Consider the following 19,486-nt stretch of genomic DNA (forward strand, 5'->3'; position numbering starts at 1 on the left):
CTACACGACCTCACCACCTATTCTACCAAGCCCTCATATCTTGGTTCAGGATGTCCAATCAATCAAACTAATCTAACCTGAAGCTTATAACAAAAACTTCATGTGTACAAAAGGAGGATGAAAAACTCTGAGCAGGTAGAAAACAAATTACAAGGACAGAACTGATCAAATCAAAATTCAAGTTAGCATTCACCTGAAATTTCGGGGCAGGAGTGTAGTACTCATGAGTTATAACCTTCCCCTTCTAATGTTGGTGACAAGAAAAGTGTATTAAATATATAATTTAGGTGCATGTAGCTTATGAGAAGTTATCTTCATACTACTAATCTTTTGTTTCTAATTTTGATAGTGTGTAGATTTCCAAATCTATTCATGAAGCTTTTGAAAATCCAAAATAGAGGGTAGTATTTGAAGAAGAGATTCAAGCATTGAAGCACAATAACTCATAAATTCTTACTAAACTCCCTCAAAATAAGAAGCCAATCTAATGCAAATGGGTGTTTAACATCAAATAGAATGTTGATGGGGGTATTTTGAGAGGTTCAAAGCCAGATTTTGTTGTAAAAGGTTTTACTTAAGCTTATGGGATTGACTCTCAGAAGACCTTTGCATCAATTGCTAAACTAAACACAATCAAAGTTTCATTTCCGAAACAGTTAACATGAAATGAGGATTGCATCAAATCAACACTAAAAATGCCTTCATGAACGTGGATTTAGAAGAAGTTTATATGGAGATATTATCAGGACTTGAGATTGATTCCAATAAATACTTAATATGCAAACCCAGAAAGTCTTGTTATGGGCTTAAACATTCACCAAGAGCATATTTGAAAGGTCTGCTAAAAATATAAGATTTAATGGATATTCTCAAGGTCAAGCTAATCATACTTTGTTCACAAATCACACACAGGGGTGTAAGATTGTAGCACTGATAGTATATATGGATGATATAATTCTTAAAGATTCTCAAAATCAAAGATGTGCTTCCCACTCAGTTTGAAATTAAGGACCTATGAGTCATGAGATATTTTCTTGGTATGAAGGTAACAAAGGTCTAAGGAAGTCATCATTATATCACAAAGTAAATACATTTTAGATATACTAAAGGAGACAGGGATGATTGGATGCAAACCTGCTAATACTTGAATGGATTCCGACAAGAAGTCTAATAGGGGAGAGAGTATATATGTTGATAAGTGAAGATGTCAAAGATTGGTAGAAAAACTCATCTATCACATATGAGGCCAGATACTGCATACTCTGCCGTATCTTGAGCCAACATATGAATAACCCAAATGAAGAGCATTTGGAGATGATATACATGATTCTTAGGTTCTCAAGAAGACTCCTGGTTTTGGATTAATTTTTGAAAAACTAGAAGCCGAGAGGTAAAAATCTACATTGATGTAATTTGGGTTGGGGAACTCACTGATAGAAGGTCAACCACATTTTATTGCTTCTACGTATGTGGAAATTTGGTTACATGGAGAAGTAAGAAGCAAGCTATTTTTTTTGGAAGTAGTGCTAAATTTGAGTATAGGGTATTCACCTTAGGAATTTGTGATTGGGGTGTACCTTCAATAGGCCTATAAAGATGTTTTGTGATAGCTAAGAAACTATTAGTATTGCCAATAATCCAGTGCATCATGACATAACCAATCATATTGAAATTGATAGGCACTTTATATCTGAAAAGGTTAATGGTGGAATTATACAATTAAACTACTTCACAATACCAATATTGGTTTCTACAACATTTACGACCCAGCTTGAGGGGGGGTGTGGAAAGCTGAAAAGTTCGGCTTCAAGATGGGTCAGCCAACTGCTTCAAAAAATCATGAAAAGATTTGATTCAACATATATTTGGAAACACCTTTCTTAGTTTTATTCTCTTCCTACTTTACGTTTCTTTATTTTTTATTTCAGAATTATTTGCTTTCTTAATTTAGACTTGATATATTTGGTAAGTTTTTTAAATAGGGGAGATTAGTTTCTCTATCTTAATATTTACCCTACATGTGAATAATCTATTAAGGATTTTTCCTCCCAAATTTTGCTTTCTAGAATTAGATTTAGAAAAAGATTTACTTTTACAAAATAGTTGTACATATAATTTCACTAAAGCTAAATTTACATAAAAATACTACATTAGAATATGCGCCTGATCTTATTCTAATCTAGTCAAACGCTGGAATATGAAATTGACCAAAAGTTGATTTGAATATGAAAAGAATGAATATAGGATCATTTTTTAACCCAACCCTCAATTAGAATCTTAGTTTATTGATGACTGAATTTTAATAAGTTATGCATGCTGAATTTATTAAATCATTCGAACAATATATTAATATCCCTTGGGAAATTCTCTATTGACATTTTCCCTCCGTTGCATGTCAAATTGACCTTGATCTTTTGGCCCTTGATTTATATATTTATAAACTAATAAAAAAATTTACTAATTCAAATTGTGTCAATGTTGTCCTTGATTTATTTATGCTAACAAGAAAGCTTGAAAATTTAAACTTCATTTGCTTGATTGAATCCAAAGACATGTGATTCATTGTATTTTTTTTTTTACAACCATTATTATTAATCTTTTAAAATGTTTATCCATCGATATGATAAACATGTAGTACTCAGTGCAGTTAGTTATAATCCCTCATCAACTAACATTTATTATTTCTTCTTACCTCTACATGTATTATTTCTTCTTACCTCTACAGGTCTTATATTCTATTGCATTACTAGTCTTTGATATGTCTGATTTGCATGAAAATAGTTCTCAGAAAATTGCTAACCCTTATTATTGTAACTCTACTGAAAATTTTAACTATAGATATGTGGAATTCAAATAAGTTGATAATGTTACGATTCATCTAAATCCAAAAAAATTTTCTTTGAGAACCATTGAGAAATCGGATCAAATAAAGTTATATGATAAATTGGGATGAATAATCACATGTAACATTGAGGTTTGAAATCCTCCAAATTCAAATTCACTTTTTAATATATATTGGTTGGATCACTGTAGCGTTTATATTAGTCAATTTCTTGCTGCTGGGATCTTTGTAATTAATAGTTCCTATATTTTGTTGTCAGTGGTTTCTTTTGCAGTTGTTTGTTGCCATGTTCTCTTGTGGTTTTGTTGCATTTTAGCAGGTGCCACTTTTTCTGTTTTTTTGGGTTGTTGGAATTTCAGCTGGGAGTTATCTTGCAATCTGTTTAACCTCTTCTGGGAATTCTTTGTTTCCTTAGCAGGGCATTTTTTTGGAGTTAATAGTTTATATCATGTGAAATTTTTGTTTTTGATGCATTAATTTCTTCATCATGCATTTTCATTAGGTTTTTGTTAGAATCTCTACAACATAATACTCTTTAGGTTAGTTATGCTTTGCATTTTGAGTATGCAGATTAACAAAGGATTGCAGGGTAGGTCATGTTAAGGAAACTTTAATCATGCCAACAAGGCATCACTTAGTTAATGTCTAGAGAAGTCGTACAAAAAAAAAAGAACTATGAAAATGGACCTACCCAATGAAGAATTCTATTTGCAAAAGGAGCCTTATTGAATTGTTTCTGGAGGCTGTGAGATACATAGTTAAGTTAGAAACTTGATTTATAAATTGATACAGATTGAATTTTTTTTGTTAGATTAAATCTTTTGATTGTCTTAACTTTTCAGAGCTGTGATTTATGTTGGTTATTGAATTAATTGTATGGTTCCTCACACTTATCCCATTATTAGGAGATGAATCCGAACATTTTTACTATTTCATTCTTCTGTTTACTTGTTAAAGTTTAATGCCAGCCGAGTCAGATTATCTCTAATGCTTATTTCCTGGTTTTTTTTTTCTTATCTGTACATTTCAAGTTGCAAGAAGCAAGGAAGGTGGCCGAGAAAGCACAAAAATTACTAGAAATTGTTTCTAATAGAAAGAAGAATAAACAAGTGGAGAAAGGAGGATTAGTAATTTCTAAAGCTTTATATGGAAATCTCCAAGAAATGGATGGAAGGGGTGAGCTCAGAGAAGAGCAGAATGATGAAGTGGCTTCGCAAGTTTTAGATGTAACATTGCCGCTCAACTTTTTGGTCAGTGATTCAGGACAGCTGAAGGTATTTGCTGATTATGCTGCTTTTTATGACTATTCTTATATTTTTGTAGTAGCTAAATTATTTTCATTTCCATACTATTCATGGTTAGATGTGTAAAACCTTAAGGCTTGCTGCCATGCGTTAGACTGTAGAGATATAAAGCTAGATCCGTTAATACCAAGGATCACTTTTTTGTTCTTATGCTATCAATATTTACGCTTTTTTATTGTGATCTGTGTTTTTAGTATATTATTTATGATATTTTGTGCGGGAGCTACATATAAAAGGGAAAAAAGAGATTGAAAAAATGGTGTCCTCTTTTCTATGTATTTAGTTCCACAAAATAATTATAACACATCAAGTTAATAACAATTTTGAACTAATACATTTTGAAAACATAATTTTTAACATTACAGCATAAAATATTGTAGCACTATAACACTAAAAACAAACAACAACATAGATATTGAAATAAATGATTGATATAATAGTAATAACCCCCCAAACTCTCAATAATTTTTTTTTCTTTTACCATCTTTTCTTCTCTGTCTTGATGTTTGCTGCTCCATTGTTTGTGGTGCATTGCCTCCATCTCAGCTTGTGGTGTACTTGTGCAAGTATTTTTATCTTGACTCAGTGCAGCCATTTTTTTTTATCACCTCATCAATTGCATTTTCTCCACTACCAGAATTTGCATATACTCATCCTAAAAAAGTGTAGTGTTACTAAATATAATATATTTTTCAATAATTTACAACTTTATGGCATTTTTTTAACATTAACATATAAACCTATTGTGATCTACTATCAACCCACCACTAGTCCTCTTAATATTTGTGGCATGTAGCTCTATTATTGTGAGTTTTCTTTCCATTATTTTCTTCTGTAATTTTTTTTTAAAACTAATTATATATAAAATAAAAATATATCACATATACATGATTTATAACTTATCATTCTATTTTTGAGATTTGTCTGTGGAACTGAGGCAGTAGTATGGAGGGCGCTACTCATGTCACCACAGGCAGTAACATTGTTTACTTTTTTGTTCCTCTTTAAGAGCATAATTTAGTATAGCTTAAGCTCTGAATAAATCCATCCAAGCTATAATCTTTAAAGAACTCTCCCTAGACTTTCGAATATTTGTGAACATATCTCACAAACGAGTTAAGCCTCATTGACCAAATTTTGCATTTTATTTTTTTTAAAGAAATTTTAAACTTCCATTATCACTAGATGTTGATGGCCTAATAGCTTGATGAATCACTTGCATTTGTAATCTCATTTTGATCTAGGATGTAAGAGCTTTATTAAAAGTTCTGTTTAATAATGCAACTATAAATGAGATGATATTTACCAAGTACAATAGTGGCTTTTTTTTATCAAAAGATGAGGGTATTACTTGTATTTGAGCTTTAGTGGTTAGGCTAAAAGGTAAATTTTATGGAATATAAGTTATTTTGATTTTATTGTTTGGCAACAAATAATATGGTGAAAGCCAAGTTAAGCGTGGAATGAGAATGGGGAGAGTGGATATGTGGTAGAAGTATGCAGGCTAGGTTATTTCATTCTCTAAGGATCAGATGATAAGTAGTTGCCTTTTTCTATTAGTTCGCTTTTCCATATTGGGTATGCAATAGATGGTAGAAATGCAATGAGATAACCTATATATTTTTCTTATAGAAGCATAATATTGCAATAACAATTACTGAATTTAAGAAATGAAACGATTACTATTTTTGAAGGTGTTGCTACCAAATATTTTTTATTTAAAATTAAACAAAAAGCTTTTTTAAGAAGGCATAAGTGATTGTAAAAGAATGTTTGATGGTGTAACATAGTCAAGTAATAAATGTATTTATTTGGAGTAAAGAGAACGATCAAAATAAGTAATTTTCTTTTGATAAGATAATAAAATGTGAATTATATTTTGCAAGATATGCTGTTAAGACATAACTTAGAATTCCTGGGCTGAGTAAAGTCTAATGTGTGATAATATGATTAGATCTATTAAGAAGATTTCTATAGATGCTAAATTGTGAACTTTGTTATTGGAGTTAAGAGTTACAAAAGGTTATTAAGGAAAAGAAATATTTTTTTTGAAGGGTGGTTAAAAAAAATATTATTGAGCTTATAATAATTATAAGAAATTTATAAGTCTTGAAAAGAGGGTGAGTAATTAAAGTAACTTTTTTTGATGATTTATATAATTGGCTTGGTACTGATGAAGGGAAAAATGAGATATAAATAGTTAAGGTAAGAGATAAAATATCTAAAAGCTTTAATCAATTAGATGCTTTTGAAATGATGGTAATAAAGGTTTAGTCTAAGATTAAGCAATCAATAAATGATGGAATATTTATTTTCAAAAAAATGTGTTAAAAGAGCATAATGAACAACATAATGTGATATATTATAGATTCATTTTTGAAAGGGAAATGGTTTGCTCAAAAGATGTTTAAAGGCTTAGGTCCTAGATAAGATACCAATTAATATTTAAAGAGTTATGGGTGATGTTATGGTTTGATTAACAAATATTTTTAATGAAAATTGAAATAATATGAGCATGCCTAATAATTGAAGATGTATTTTGGTACCAACATTTAAGAACACAGGAATTGCTCAAGCTTGTTGCAATTATAGAAGAATTTAGTTTATGAATCATATGATGGAGCAATATGAGGAAGTGATGGAAAATATTTAGGGAGATTAATATTTGAAGGATAAATTTGATTTTATATGAGAAAAATTCACTATGAAATTATTTTCTGTGCTAATACAGTAAGTGTTAAGTAAGATTGTGAAAAGATATTCACTTTACATTTATTAGTGAGTATTTTAAGAACCGTTTAGGCTTAATATCAAGGAAAATTAATTGTAATAGCGTTTTAGTTACAAAGACAATAAATGTTAAATATAGAGATTGTGGAAAAGATATTCATATGAGATTTATTAGCCTTGAGAAGAAATACGATTGAATACCTCTAGAAAATTATTTGAGAAGCATTATGAAAGAAAGTGTGTTAAAAGTTATGAAATATGTAAGTATTGGTTGTAGTTCAGAGACCGCGGGGGTTTTCATTTCAGTTGAAGTACGTCAATAATTTATGAAATATGTAAGTATTGGTTGTAGTTCAGGAGACCACGGGGGTTTTCATTTCAGTTGAAGTACGTCAATAATGAACATTAGGTTCATATTTTTTGTATCGGTTATGAAGATAAATTTTAAGGACTTGTAAAGCGATGTATCTTAATATATATTTTACATGTAATATAGTTTTCATTATTATGGCATACAATAAAAGAAATGAAAAGTTAGAGCAATGAACAAAATTATCAATATAATGGTAGGATTATTAAAAGAATGATTAAATATATGATTTTTTCTTCAAGTGGGTTAATTTTAACAATTACTCTCAGTATTGTGGATTGTATAAAGAATGATGATAATATTAATGATTTAACTTGAGTTAAGATTGCCAGAATAGACAAATGGGCAAACAATCTGATGACTTTGGGTTAGCTGTATTGATGTTATTTTTTGGTGAGATTCCCATTAAGGCTTAATTAGGATTTTCAAGTTATAATGCATATCTCCCATAACAACAGATATAGAAGCATGCTTTATTTTTGGATAAATTCAAAACCATTTTGAATTTGTTTAACTCAATTTTTATGCGAATGGCTAGGCTTGATAATCCTTTTGAATTGAATTTGAGTTTATGATGATTTCATTGAGCTAATTTACTCATTAACTATATACTTGTGTGTGTGGCTTGTCATCGGTTTAATTATCTTCTAACATTAAAATTATTTTAATTCCAACTTGTTCAACAATGATTATTGATAGGCTGAGTGCCATGATGGCACTAAAAGCTACAAATCAGACTGTGGACCAATTAAATGACATACAAGTTATTGGGTTAACTTTTAGACGTACGGGTAACATCTAGCTTATCAAGGCATCTAAATGGCCAGGCATAATTACATTGCATAATGAAAGGATATCATGAAACTTAAACGTAAATTTTATAAAATTACATTTAAGCTATGTTACTTGGATCTAACTTCAATAAAAAAAATCCTTTAAACCTATGTGAATCTGATATAAATGAGAATGAAGTTGGATGCATGATGATAGTTGCATCTATTGAAGATTAGGTTGTGAAAAGTAGACTTCATTTGTTTGAAAACATATAATAATTGTGATATGAAAAAACATAGAATGTCCATATGATAGGCAGCAGTTAACATTGCTATAATGAATTTAAGAAAATATCTTCTATGCATGCTATCTTAAGCTTGTTGGTTGATAGCTTAGGCTTCAACCAAGAGGTCTTTGGTTCAACGCCTTAGATATGCAATGTGCGCATGCTTGCGATTAAGGGTGTTTGGGGAAGCTGCAGCCTATTAAAAAGCAGTTGTGAAGCTGCTGAATAATAATCAGATGCTCAAAAAGCTGCGGTGGCTATTATAGTTTTTTTTTGAAAGTCAGACCGCAACTAGGAAGCTGCCACCGCACTTAGTCAGGGGTGGTGGTTTTTTTTTTAAGAAAGTCAGACTGTAGCTAGGAAGCTGCCACCGCACTTAGTCAGGGGTGGTGAGAAAACACAGATTTCAGCGGCAACTTTTTGAAAAAACTACCAAAACACAATTTACCCAAATTGACAAAACTGCGGTGCGGTGCTGCATCGCAACCGCACCGTTGCCCCAAACGAAAAAAAAAAAAAAACTTATTGTGCTTTAATGCACAATATATTTAAAATAAAATGAAGAATTCCAAAGGGCCATGTTCGAGCACTTACCATGCCCCAGAAAAAGAAGAGGAAAAAAGGAAACTAAAACAGCACATGCAACAAAATTAACAAAATAATATAGATAAAAGGATTTATTTAGGGACTCCAAATAGTTGTAAATGGTTTATTGATACTTATATGGTTTTATCAAATGAACCAGAGGAACATGGCTTCATCTGCTTTTGTTCTCAATGGAAAAAAGAATGATTCATATGTTATATCCTTTGTGGAAACAGGAAATTAAATTTAAATGAGCACTATTCTCTTTAATTCTTGTGCAGCTTCATGGGGGCATTAGAAAATCTGGAATAATGGGCTTCTATGATCCCTGCCCTGAATTCCCAAAGCAGCTACTGGTAGAATATACATTTCAAGGCGAAAATCGTCAGGTTTGTATTCATCTTTCTGCATTTTTGCACATTATATAGCATCTCAACTTGATCAAACTTATTGGTTTGGTTGTGCCGCACAATTGTGCAGGTTGTCGTGGAGGACTGCGATGAGTTGATGATCCCGAGGTAAAAAAAAAGCATAGGAAGTAAACTACAATGTATTGATTGGTGATTAGTTATGAGTTTGTTACCTCAACAATTTTGTTTGGGAGCAAATTTGCCTCCAAGGTGTAAGTCTATTAGATTTTAAGCTTCAATGGGTCCTTTTTTTCTTCTTCTTTGTCCTGTTCTGTGAGGGATGCCACGGTTTAAAATAAATTGCAACTAAATTTTGTAATATTTTCATTTTCTGCAGCTTTTATGGCTGGCTTTTATATAAGTTGGATTGGCGCATTCAAAACTGTGCTAGTATTGAACTTAAGAAAAGCAGACTGTTTCTACTTCTGTTGTCTTCCATTTGTGCCTTCAGGAACCTGTTTTTTAGTTTTTTTCTGGGATGAAGGTTAATGTTAATTAAGATAAGTTCAGTAAAATAGTACTGATTAACAACCATGCTGTTTCTACTTCTGTTGTCTTCCATTTGTGACTTCAGGAACCTGTTTTTTATTTTTTTTATTTTTTTTCTGGGATGAAGGCTAATGTTAATTAACATAAGTTCAGTAAAATAGTACTGATTAACAACCATGCATATTCTTATTATAATATCTCTGTTGTTTTGATTATAATTACTTGTCTTTAATCATTTTTTAAGTCAATTTCAAGTTAGTTGAGACTATGATTAAGTATAATTTTATTTCCTAAATAAACTTGCGGTATTATCAGGGAATAGTTCTTAGAGGATGTCTGCTCTTTGATAATTAGAATGATTATTGGCATCCTAATCATTTTGGATCTTTTTGTTTTACAATATGGAGTGCTGGACTGTAGTAAGGATGTAATCACTAGAAGATTCCCATTGTTTTTTAATTTAGAACTATTATATTAATGTATGGATGGAAGTATAGGTAAATGTAAAATGGACCTTGTGTTGTTTGAAAGGAATTGGGGAAAACAATGAAATAAAATAAAGATGGGAAAATAATATTAATAAAACTATAAGAAACAATAATAGAAGAGTAAGAGAGTTTATGTAATTTTGTGAGATCTTACATCTCTGTGTACAAAGAGATGAAAGTAGACCTAGTTGATCTAGCTATTTTTGCCTTATGACCACCAGTCAGTGTCTCCCACTTGTTACAGGGTTTGAGATATATTGTTCTTTCATTTAAACTGTGAAAGATATGATATCAGTTTGATTTCATATTTTCTAAATTTATATATTTATATGTAAATTAAAACGCATTTCCTAAGCGGGCGACGGGATTTCAATTCTTTTTCTCGAGTAATCATTAACAATTATTTAATAGATAAATCTCTCTTACTAATCAACCTATATGACTATCACTCTCTAATCACTCCATTGACCAACTCGTTGACCTTTATCTGTACATTGGTAGCAATGAATAGAGTAAAGTGCATTTTAAAATCATGCAATTCACCTCTTTATATAATACTTTATATGTGTTCTAATGAAATTATAAAGGAATAATTAGATGGCAATAAGAGAGACAACATGTTTATATAGGTTAAGTAGAGTTAAAAACAAATTAAAATGCATGTAATGCGTCTTAATTTGACATGAAAGTTCATAACAAAACTAGACTCCATCGCCAATAATTTTCACCTAGAAACTAAAGGTTTTGATATAATATCTTGCAAAGGGTAATCTCTATATGGAATCCCTTCTCAATCATTCAAAAGGCTTCATTACAATTTTGTAGTACCTTATCAATCAATAATAAACCTATCAATCTTGTATCATAATTTCCTCTTCTTAACTCTGACAAGTTATTTGCATGCAATGCTTAATTATGCTTTAAAAGCTTCCCTATGAAGTAAAATTCATCACAAATTGCATGTCTATAGTTACTGGTAATAAATTTATCATTTTCTCCCCCCAATATTTATTGCAAGTAATAAACATAGTATCATATTTATTTTCATGTGTTATCATCTTTACATGTTTGGTCTCGTTTGAAATGTTATTACAATAGGCTAAGATGTAACCTTCACAAAGCTCAAAAAAAGAGATAAAGGAATTCTTCAAGCTATAGATGTCTTAATAAGACACTTCAAAAATTAGAGGACTCAATTTCTAAGTTATCAAAAACTCTTTATGCTATTCGAGCTAACCAACAACAGTGGGAAAAATAAATAATGTTATTGAAATCATTTAAGAAATTACAACCCAACAAAACAAAAATATGAAAATGTAACAGTTGACAACACAAACTCGAACGAGGGTAGATCGTGGGTCTGTGGTTATGATTGGTGCGGGTTTGGACTGCTAAGATGTTACAAAAAGCATTTAATTAGCTGAAAGGTGTGGCTATAGCAAAGGGGTGTCGATAGCAGCGAGGGGGAAGTGCAAAGCCGCATGAACAATAAGTTTGGGTGCTGTTATGAACGATGACAACAAGAAAAATGGTTAGACAAAGAAGTCAACATAGATAACGACTGTTCTAGATAGAGACAAAAAGGGAAAATGACGATCATATCGACGGGTGATGCGGTGGACTATAGGATAGCAAAAGGATGGATGTCTGGGGCAACAATAATGAGGACAGGTGGCTGGAAGGTGAGAAAATGTAGAGAAATAGCTAAGGGTTGCTATTTAGAGTGACTGCATCAAGGGCAGGTGACAGGCAGCAATGTATAAGGAATGAAAAAGGGTTGGTGAAGAATAATCCCCACATCATAAGCGAGTTACAGTCATAACACCACTTAAACCTTGGATACAATCTTAGAAGGGAAACACAGATGTTGAAGACAATCTCAAACAAACAAACGACAAAAACTAACCATAATATATCACAAAAGAAAATTTATAATAATAAGAAAACTAGGAGTAGGTCCAAGGGACCAACCAACACTCCACAACAAGGAAAAGCTTAGACCGAGTTAGTCTAAACAAGCAAGTGTTTGATACACCAAAAATATATAGTCTTTATGTACAAATTTTTATATCTATTTTTGAGATATTACGCTTTAATGAAATATATTTGTGTATTTTTATTTTAGGTATAATTAAATGGATAAAACATGGTGAAAGAAGTGAAAAAAGATCAAATTTGGAGCAAAAATATAGAAGGTGTGAAAATAAATTGAGGCGCTTAGACTAGCGTTTACACGCCAGTTAAACAGAGAGAGCCGCACTTAAGCGCCAGGTACCCGTTGCTTAAGCGCCAGAAGTAGTTATTTGATGTATTATTGAATTTGAATGAATATTGAAGAGGTGTTTAAAGCAACCCTTGGTGAAAACGTCAGAAATAGTTAATGGACACGCAAATTCATTTAATTGACTTTTAAAAGAAGAGAACTTCTAGAAGATTCATTGAATGGGGACACATTTTGAAGAGACACCAAGACACCTTTTGGAAAATTATAAAAGAAGATTTGGATTAAAGAGGAAAGAGCTATCATCCATCGACCGATTCAGCGCTAACCACCACACGTAGCCTCCGCTGCCTATCGCCGCCACCATTGCCTACTTTTCTTTTTATTTTAAGTTTTAGGTAAGTGAAGGAAAAGATTCAAAGGAACTTCAAGAATTTGGTGGAGAGGATTTTGAGATATGTTTTTATCTTTGTGAGTACATGTGGTTTTAATTTAGACTTCTTGTTTGTGTGCATGATTTCTACTTTCAAACTCAAGTGTGGTTATGTTTTCTCCATGAATTATGAGTAGTTTTTTTTATTTTTTTTCTTAAAATGATAAGTGATTAAGTATTGTATGAAAAATGTGTGAAGTATTAGTCTTTAATGTTAATGATTTTAAACCTTGTACTTCATTTACTTCTTGATTTGGTCAATTAAGATGTTAATACATGTTGTGAGAACATGTAAGATTCGAGTGCTATTGTCTCAATCAATAAATTGTAATAATCACATTTGATTTCATGGATGAGAATGTAGTTTATGGACTTGAGTGCAAATAAATAGGGAAATAAACTTTGAATGATGTAGAATTAAAGGACTTTAGAGTGACAGACTAAAACCCTCAATTTGATTTATAGTTTTAGGTTTTGATGCGAGAAGTTAGCCCCCAAGTGAAGGGAGAAGAGGGAACTCTAGAGTGAGAGCTAATATCTTTCTTACGTAACCCTTCTTCAAGACAATTCAAATTATAGATTAGCCAATTTTCTTTATAGCGTCTCTAGTATGGTTAAAGAATATTATTGCTCTTTTTTTTCACAACACAATTAGAATACTTCTACAATAGAATTATTATACTTGTTACTGATTCATGATAAGAAAAATAATATTTTATTTATATTGTCTTCATCTTGCAAATATCTAGTTTAGTTAGTTGCTTACTTTATTTTCAGATATAAAAAATTATAAAAAGAATCGAACTTTCATTCATATTATAGCATCTTGAGTTTGAGTAAAAGTATTTTTTTAAGTGAAATTTGTTATCTAATTTCTTGTGATTTGTAGTTGCATATTGTTGTTGTCTCTGTGGGTTCAATTTTCGGGGCTTAATAAAAAAGTCCTATAATACTTGATAACGATACGTATGCTTGCATAGTATCCAATATTTAAATATTATAATAATATTTTTATTTGCTTCGAAGTCAAGATTTTACCTAGTTATTACAATAAAATCAAGATTTGACATAATTTGCACTGAAGCTGTATATCAATATAAATTTTTATAAAGTAACTCTCGAGCTATTAAATCTGTAATTGACCTCTTCTACTCCTTGTACTCAGCTAGGTACATTTGATAAACAAATTTGTCTAAAAGAATTAACTCTAGAATGAAACTTATAGCATACTAGATCACTTTCAGTGATAACCACCAAATAATATAATATGTCTTATTATGTTTGACAATTCCTTTTAAAGGGGCTTGCCCTTTTCAAATATTGACTCATTATCTTATAGAACAACCAATATTAATCTATCGGGAGTCTCGCTCATGGGCTCAACTTGAGTCGCTAGTATCTCTTTCTCATTAGCAGGCAATTGAGACTCCTCACCGACATCTTCATCCTCTCATATATCCTTATCCATTTCTCCAATTTTTCCCTACTAAATGAAAGCAATCATTCTCCTATTTAGTCAACCTAATTCAATATGCCCAAATCTGTGGCACTTGAAACACTTTTTCTCTGAGATGGATTTAAAAATAATGCATGGCTCCACCTTATATCCACCCTGAAGTAGTGTCATCTCAGGTGGGGTCAGCTTGGATATTTTGTTGAGTACTCTTGATGCCTGATCTTGGGATTGAACTCTGCCTATAGGATATGTCGATCACCTGACTATGTTGTCTCTCCACCTTCAGAGCAATAGTTTGAATATTCTATAATTTATTATAGACTGCAACTGTACCACATTGCCAATAGACGATTTCAATCCTCTCAAATATTGAGCTATGATATTCTCCTCGGGCTCCACTAGCCCGCATTTCAATATGAGCTACTCAACTCAATTGTGTACTCCTTTAATGAGAGATCTTACAACTGCATAAGAGAAAGTCATGAGAACATATCCTGTCTATAATGTGCAAGTAGGCACTTGCACTAAAAAGTAATCTCCATAGAATCAAATAACCAAAAAATAACTTTAAAATAACAAAATAAGTTATAATAAATCAAATATGTTTTATTTCAATTAAAAATATAAATAAAATAAAATTAAAATAAAAAAAACTAAAAAATAAATTAAAAAGTAATCTCCATAGGATCCGTCCATTTAGGATCAATTTTATTTTTTATTTTTATTTCATTTATTTATGCTTCATTCTGATATAAAGCGTATTTATTTGTGGTAGTTATTTTTTAAAACACTCAAAATTATAAATGGCGTTTTGAAAATTTTTAAAAATAATTAATTTTGTTTTTAAAATTAAAAAAAAATGCAACAAACAAAATCATTGTTAAAATAAAAGAAAAGAAAATACAAAAAAAAAATGCCAAATAAACCCTTAGTATATATAGGCAAGCCAATATGTTATTTATTAAAAAATAAAGCCGAAATGTATTCACAAAAATGAGATCATTTTCTCTCGTGGCTGTATTTCTAGTATTTCAAACATTTTCTCATTATTGAGCCACGCTAATCATACTTCAACATATTGTCTTTATATATATATGATTATATAGTAAATTATTGCAAAAATAGATAAAATTTCTCAAACAACTCGATGAATTTAATGGAATATAAACTAAGCTCGAGTTTAATTAAGACATAATTAGTTATAATTAAGAAAAATAAAAGTATATATAATATTTAAATAATTTATTAAACTTGCTAGCGTACACACATATTAATAATTAAAGGATATTGATAAAAGTACAATGATCTTTATGTTTCTTATTTTATTGATATAATTTTGTATAACAAGAATCTGTCAGCATGAATTTCGAGGATATCTCACGATTCACGAAGGAAGAAACGTGGCATCCTTGGTGCCCCGTAAGATCATGAGGAAAGCATTTCCCAGACAGGTAGAACTCGATCACCTTCTTAGAAATCAACCTGTTAGAACAAGACCCACAAGAGTAAATCCGACACCATCATCTACTCCATCCAAATAAACAACGTGAATTGTCTGGAATTAAGATAGCTAGCTTGAACTCTCCACCCAATCTGCACAAGGGTGAATTATCAACAAATAGTCAAACCGACAGTTTACCACGAGCCCCCAACAAAAGGCTGCTCGGCCTTAAATGAAGCTAGACGAGAGGCTGACATAGGCAACTAACTCCGTCCGACAAAGAACTTTTAGGGTCCTGGCTCCGTCCAGCTAGGATCCTACCTGGCCCTGTCTAGTTAGGAACCTACTCGATCCCATCCGATCAAAAAAATTTTTGGGTCCCAGCTCTGTCCGGCCGGGAGCCTTCAGAGTTTCCGGCCTAATATTCATGCATTAACTAGCATTAACTAAAATGCCCATTTCATGAATAAAAGGTTACACAATTTTATTATTCTATATTTTGCTTTTGCTCTCATTTATCTCTCTTCCCTTAGCACTCTATCTATTCCTTAGGTGTGTCTCACAGACAAATTTGGATTCTATTTCCTAAAAGGTGTGATGAACGTGGAGTCATGTCATCGACAAGAAAAATAGCACTGCAATCACAAAGAGAGGAGAGTGGACATAGAGAAATCGCCAATGTATAACCCACACGAGAAGACATAGATGAACACATGCAATGAGGGATGTTGGAGACGAGGACTAAGATCATAGATCAGGTGTCGGGCCAGATCACATAGATCTTAAGAGACGTTGCAGCCTTATACAGAAGTTGAGTCCCCCAGGAGTAGCACCCGCTGTAGGAGACCACACCGGCGCACAACGACAAAAGATTGAACATAGACACCGAGGGGGACAGGGCAACGACTTGAGCGCACCGACACACCACTACAGACAGAAAACCCTTTCTCCTTTCCCATCTATGAAGCAAAACCCCTGGAGAAGTTAAAGCTTCCAGAGCTGAATTACTATCAGGGGTCGTCAGATCCCAAAGACTACATCACTTCGTTTGAATCAACAATATACCTACTGCTGGTCTAAATGTGCTCAAGTGTTGGTTGTTCTTTACCACTCTAAGTTCATCATCCTTGAAGTGGTTCCACTCGCCATCGACCAGAAGCATCAATAGCTTTTCAGACTTTGAAAGGTTTTTCTTAAAGTTTGTGAGCTCCAGAGCACCAAAAAAGAGTGTGTGGGCCCTGTGGAAGATGAAGTAGGGGTTGAATAAGAGGCTGCTATCTTATATTAATCATTTTAAGAGGGAGATGCGAGAGGTAAATGACCTCCGAGCGAACATGGCACAGACAACCTTGAAGCAGAGCCTGCGGTCAGAAAGGTTTTGTTTCAAACTCAACCTACAAGAATCTAAGGACTTGGTTGAGTTATTGTTAATGGCCAACAAGTACATGCTCTCCGAAGAGAGCACTTCTAAACCGAAGTCAACATAATGTCAGCTGTGAGTTGAAGCTATGGGAAGATCATCTGTAGCTTTTCAAGCAAGTATGAAGAAGGTCAGTCCTCTCGTGGCAAAGAAAGGATCCAGTCTGTATGGCCAATAGGAAGATCGGGGTGAGGAATTGTGATCCATGGCCGACTTGGTATTATGAGATGTTGGTACAATATTATAAGCAACCACATAGTGAGTTCAAAGGCCCATGATTTAACTCATTAAGGCTATCAATGACATAGAATGTTGACGCCATTCAAGAAAAAGAATACATGAAAAAAACTACACCAATGAAGGCTGAAGCCTTTCTTCAAGACATAAGGAAGTATTTCAAGTACCATTGAGAGCACAGTCATGACTCAAATGAATGCAGATATCTCCAGAGTCTCATCAAGGAGTTGATAAAGGCAGGGAAGGTGAAAGAATTTGTGGCCCAAAGACACCTAGATCAGAGGCATGGAAAAGCTCCAGCAATAGAGGGCCTGTCTGGATGAGTTTCATCCACATTGTTGATTTAGTCTTAGCCATTCTCGGAGGAATAGATTCCTCCTAGTGAAACTCCCAGAAGAGGACTAGGACTAAGGAGCTATGTAATCTTGCGCCCTTGCAGAGGAGAGGGGACTTCCCTCCCATCACATCACATTCATGGATAATGACTCGACCCAATGGAAAACCCTTACAACAAAGTTATAGTTGTAATAAGGATAATAAGAAACTTCCAATTTGGAAGTATCCTCATCGACACTGGTAGCTCTATACAGTTCAAATCAGTGTTCAATAAGCTTAACCTTTGGGCAAACCGGTTGATAGCGCCGACTTGCCCACTGTATGATTTTTTAGGTGAAAGGAAGGAGGCCCTGAGCTTAATATCATTTGTGGTTACCTGGGGATAATGAGGGAAGCAATTCAAAGAGACAAAAGATTCTCTGGTAATGGACTTGTCTACAACTTAAAACACCATATTTGGTTGCTCATTGCTGAATTGTTTCAAGACATGGTGTCCACCTATGACATTGTAGTTAAGTTTCTAAGAAACAGGGAGGTGATCACTGTCACAAGAAACTTGGAGCAGTCACGGGTCTGCTACCTCTATGCGGTGTGAACTGTGGAACATGAGCTACTTGACCTAAAAAATTAGAGGGAAGGAGGTCTCAAGACCAACAAGACAACCCTAAAGATTCCTATGGCAAAAGATGAATCCGATAAATATTTTTTGTTAAGTGATAATTTTGATGCAAATTGTAAGGAGTTGTTGATTCAAACGCTTCGAGACCATCACAACGTCTTTGCTTGGTCTATTGTAGAGATTACATGGATATCGGTTGACATCACTTGCCACCTGCTGTTGATCTATTAAACAGAAGATCAGAAACATGACAAATGCATTTGGTGGACCCATCAGAGAGAAGGTGTTGGAGCTGAAGGAAGCGAGATACGTTAGAGAGTGCAATAACCCACCTGAGTCTCAAACGTTGTCCTGGTTCAAAAGGCTAACAAAAAATTGATGGATGTGCATGGACTTCACAAATTTAAATGTGCCTGCTCGAAGGACTACTGCCCATTGCTGATGAATGATGCCCCAGTTAATGCAGCTGAACACTTTCTCCCGTGCATGGACTTCTGTGACGAGTTTCCTGAACACTTTCTCCTTTTACCACCAGATCAAAATGCGCCCAATTGATATAGAAAAGACCGCCTTTATTTCTGCTAAAGAAGTTTTTTGCTATATTATAATGCCTTTTGAGCTTAAAAATACGGGGGCTACATACCAATTTTTTTATGAATGTAATATTTCCAATCAGAAGGGAAAAAATATTGAAGTCTATGTCGATGATATCCTTGTGAAATGACATACAACTTAACAATACATAAAAATTATAAAAAAAAAAACCTTCCAAACTTTTAGAAAATATCATATGAAATTTAATCCTCTAAATCACGTTTGAGGCTTCAACTGATAAGTTTTTGGGTTACCTCCTAACCCTCTAAGGCATAAAGGCGAACCTGGACAAAATCTAGGAACTAATTGACATGCATCCACTACGAAACACCAAAGAAGTTGAGAACTAACTAGCTAGATTGCAACTCTGAGTCAATTCATCTCAAGGTCAGACAACAAATTTGCAACATTCTTCAAGACCCTTCAAAAATTCGAAAGTTTCAATTAGGTA

At 32.9% G+C, this 19,486-nt stretch overlaps 1 protein-coding gene across 1 annotated transcript in view; it reads left to right on the forward strand.

Moving 5' to 3' along the window:
• The window catches only part of LOC110032415 (chaperone protein dnaJ 13), a 53,179-nt gene extending 43,509 nt beyond the window's left edge, over window positions 1–9,670 (forward strand). Inside the window, exons 11-13 of the mRNA XM_020736049.1 lie at window positions 3,874–4,116; window positions 9,173–9,280; window positions 9,372–9,670. Of these exons, the coding sequence (XP_020591708.1) occupies window positions 3,874–4,116; window positions 9,173–9,280; window positions 9,372–9,413 (393 nt within the window). The 3' untranslated portion in view covers window positions 9,414–9,670. The remainder of the gene's footprint in view (window positions 1–3,873; window positions 4,117–9,172; window positions 9,281–9,371) is intronic.
• Window positions 9,671–19,486: the final 9,816 nt, after the last annotated feature.

This window comes from Phalaenopsis equestris, unplaced genomic scaffold (assembly GCF_001263595.1).
Source record: "Phalaenopsis equestris unplaced genomic scaffold, ASM126359v1 Scaffold000002, whole genome shotgun sequence".
NCBI classification, from domain to species: Eukaryota; Viridiplantae; Streptophyta; class Magnoliopsida; order Asparagales; family Orchidaceae; genus Phalaenopsis; species Phalaenopsis equestris.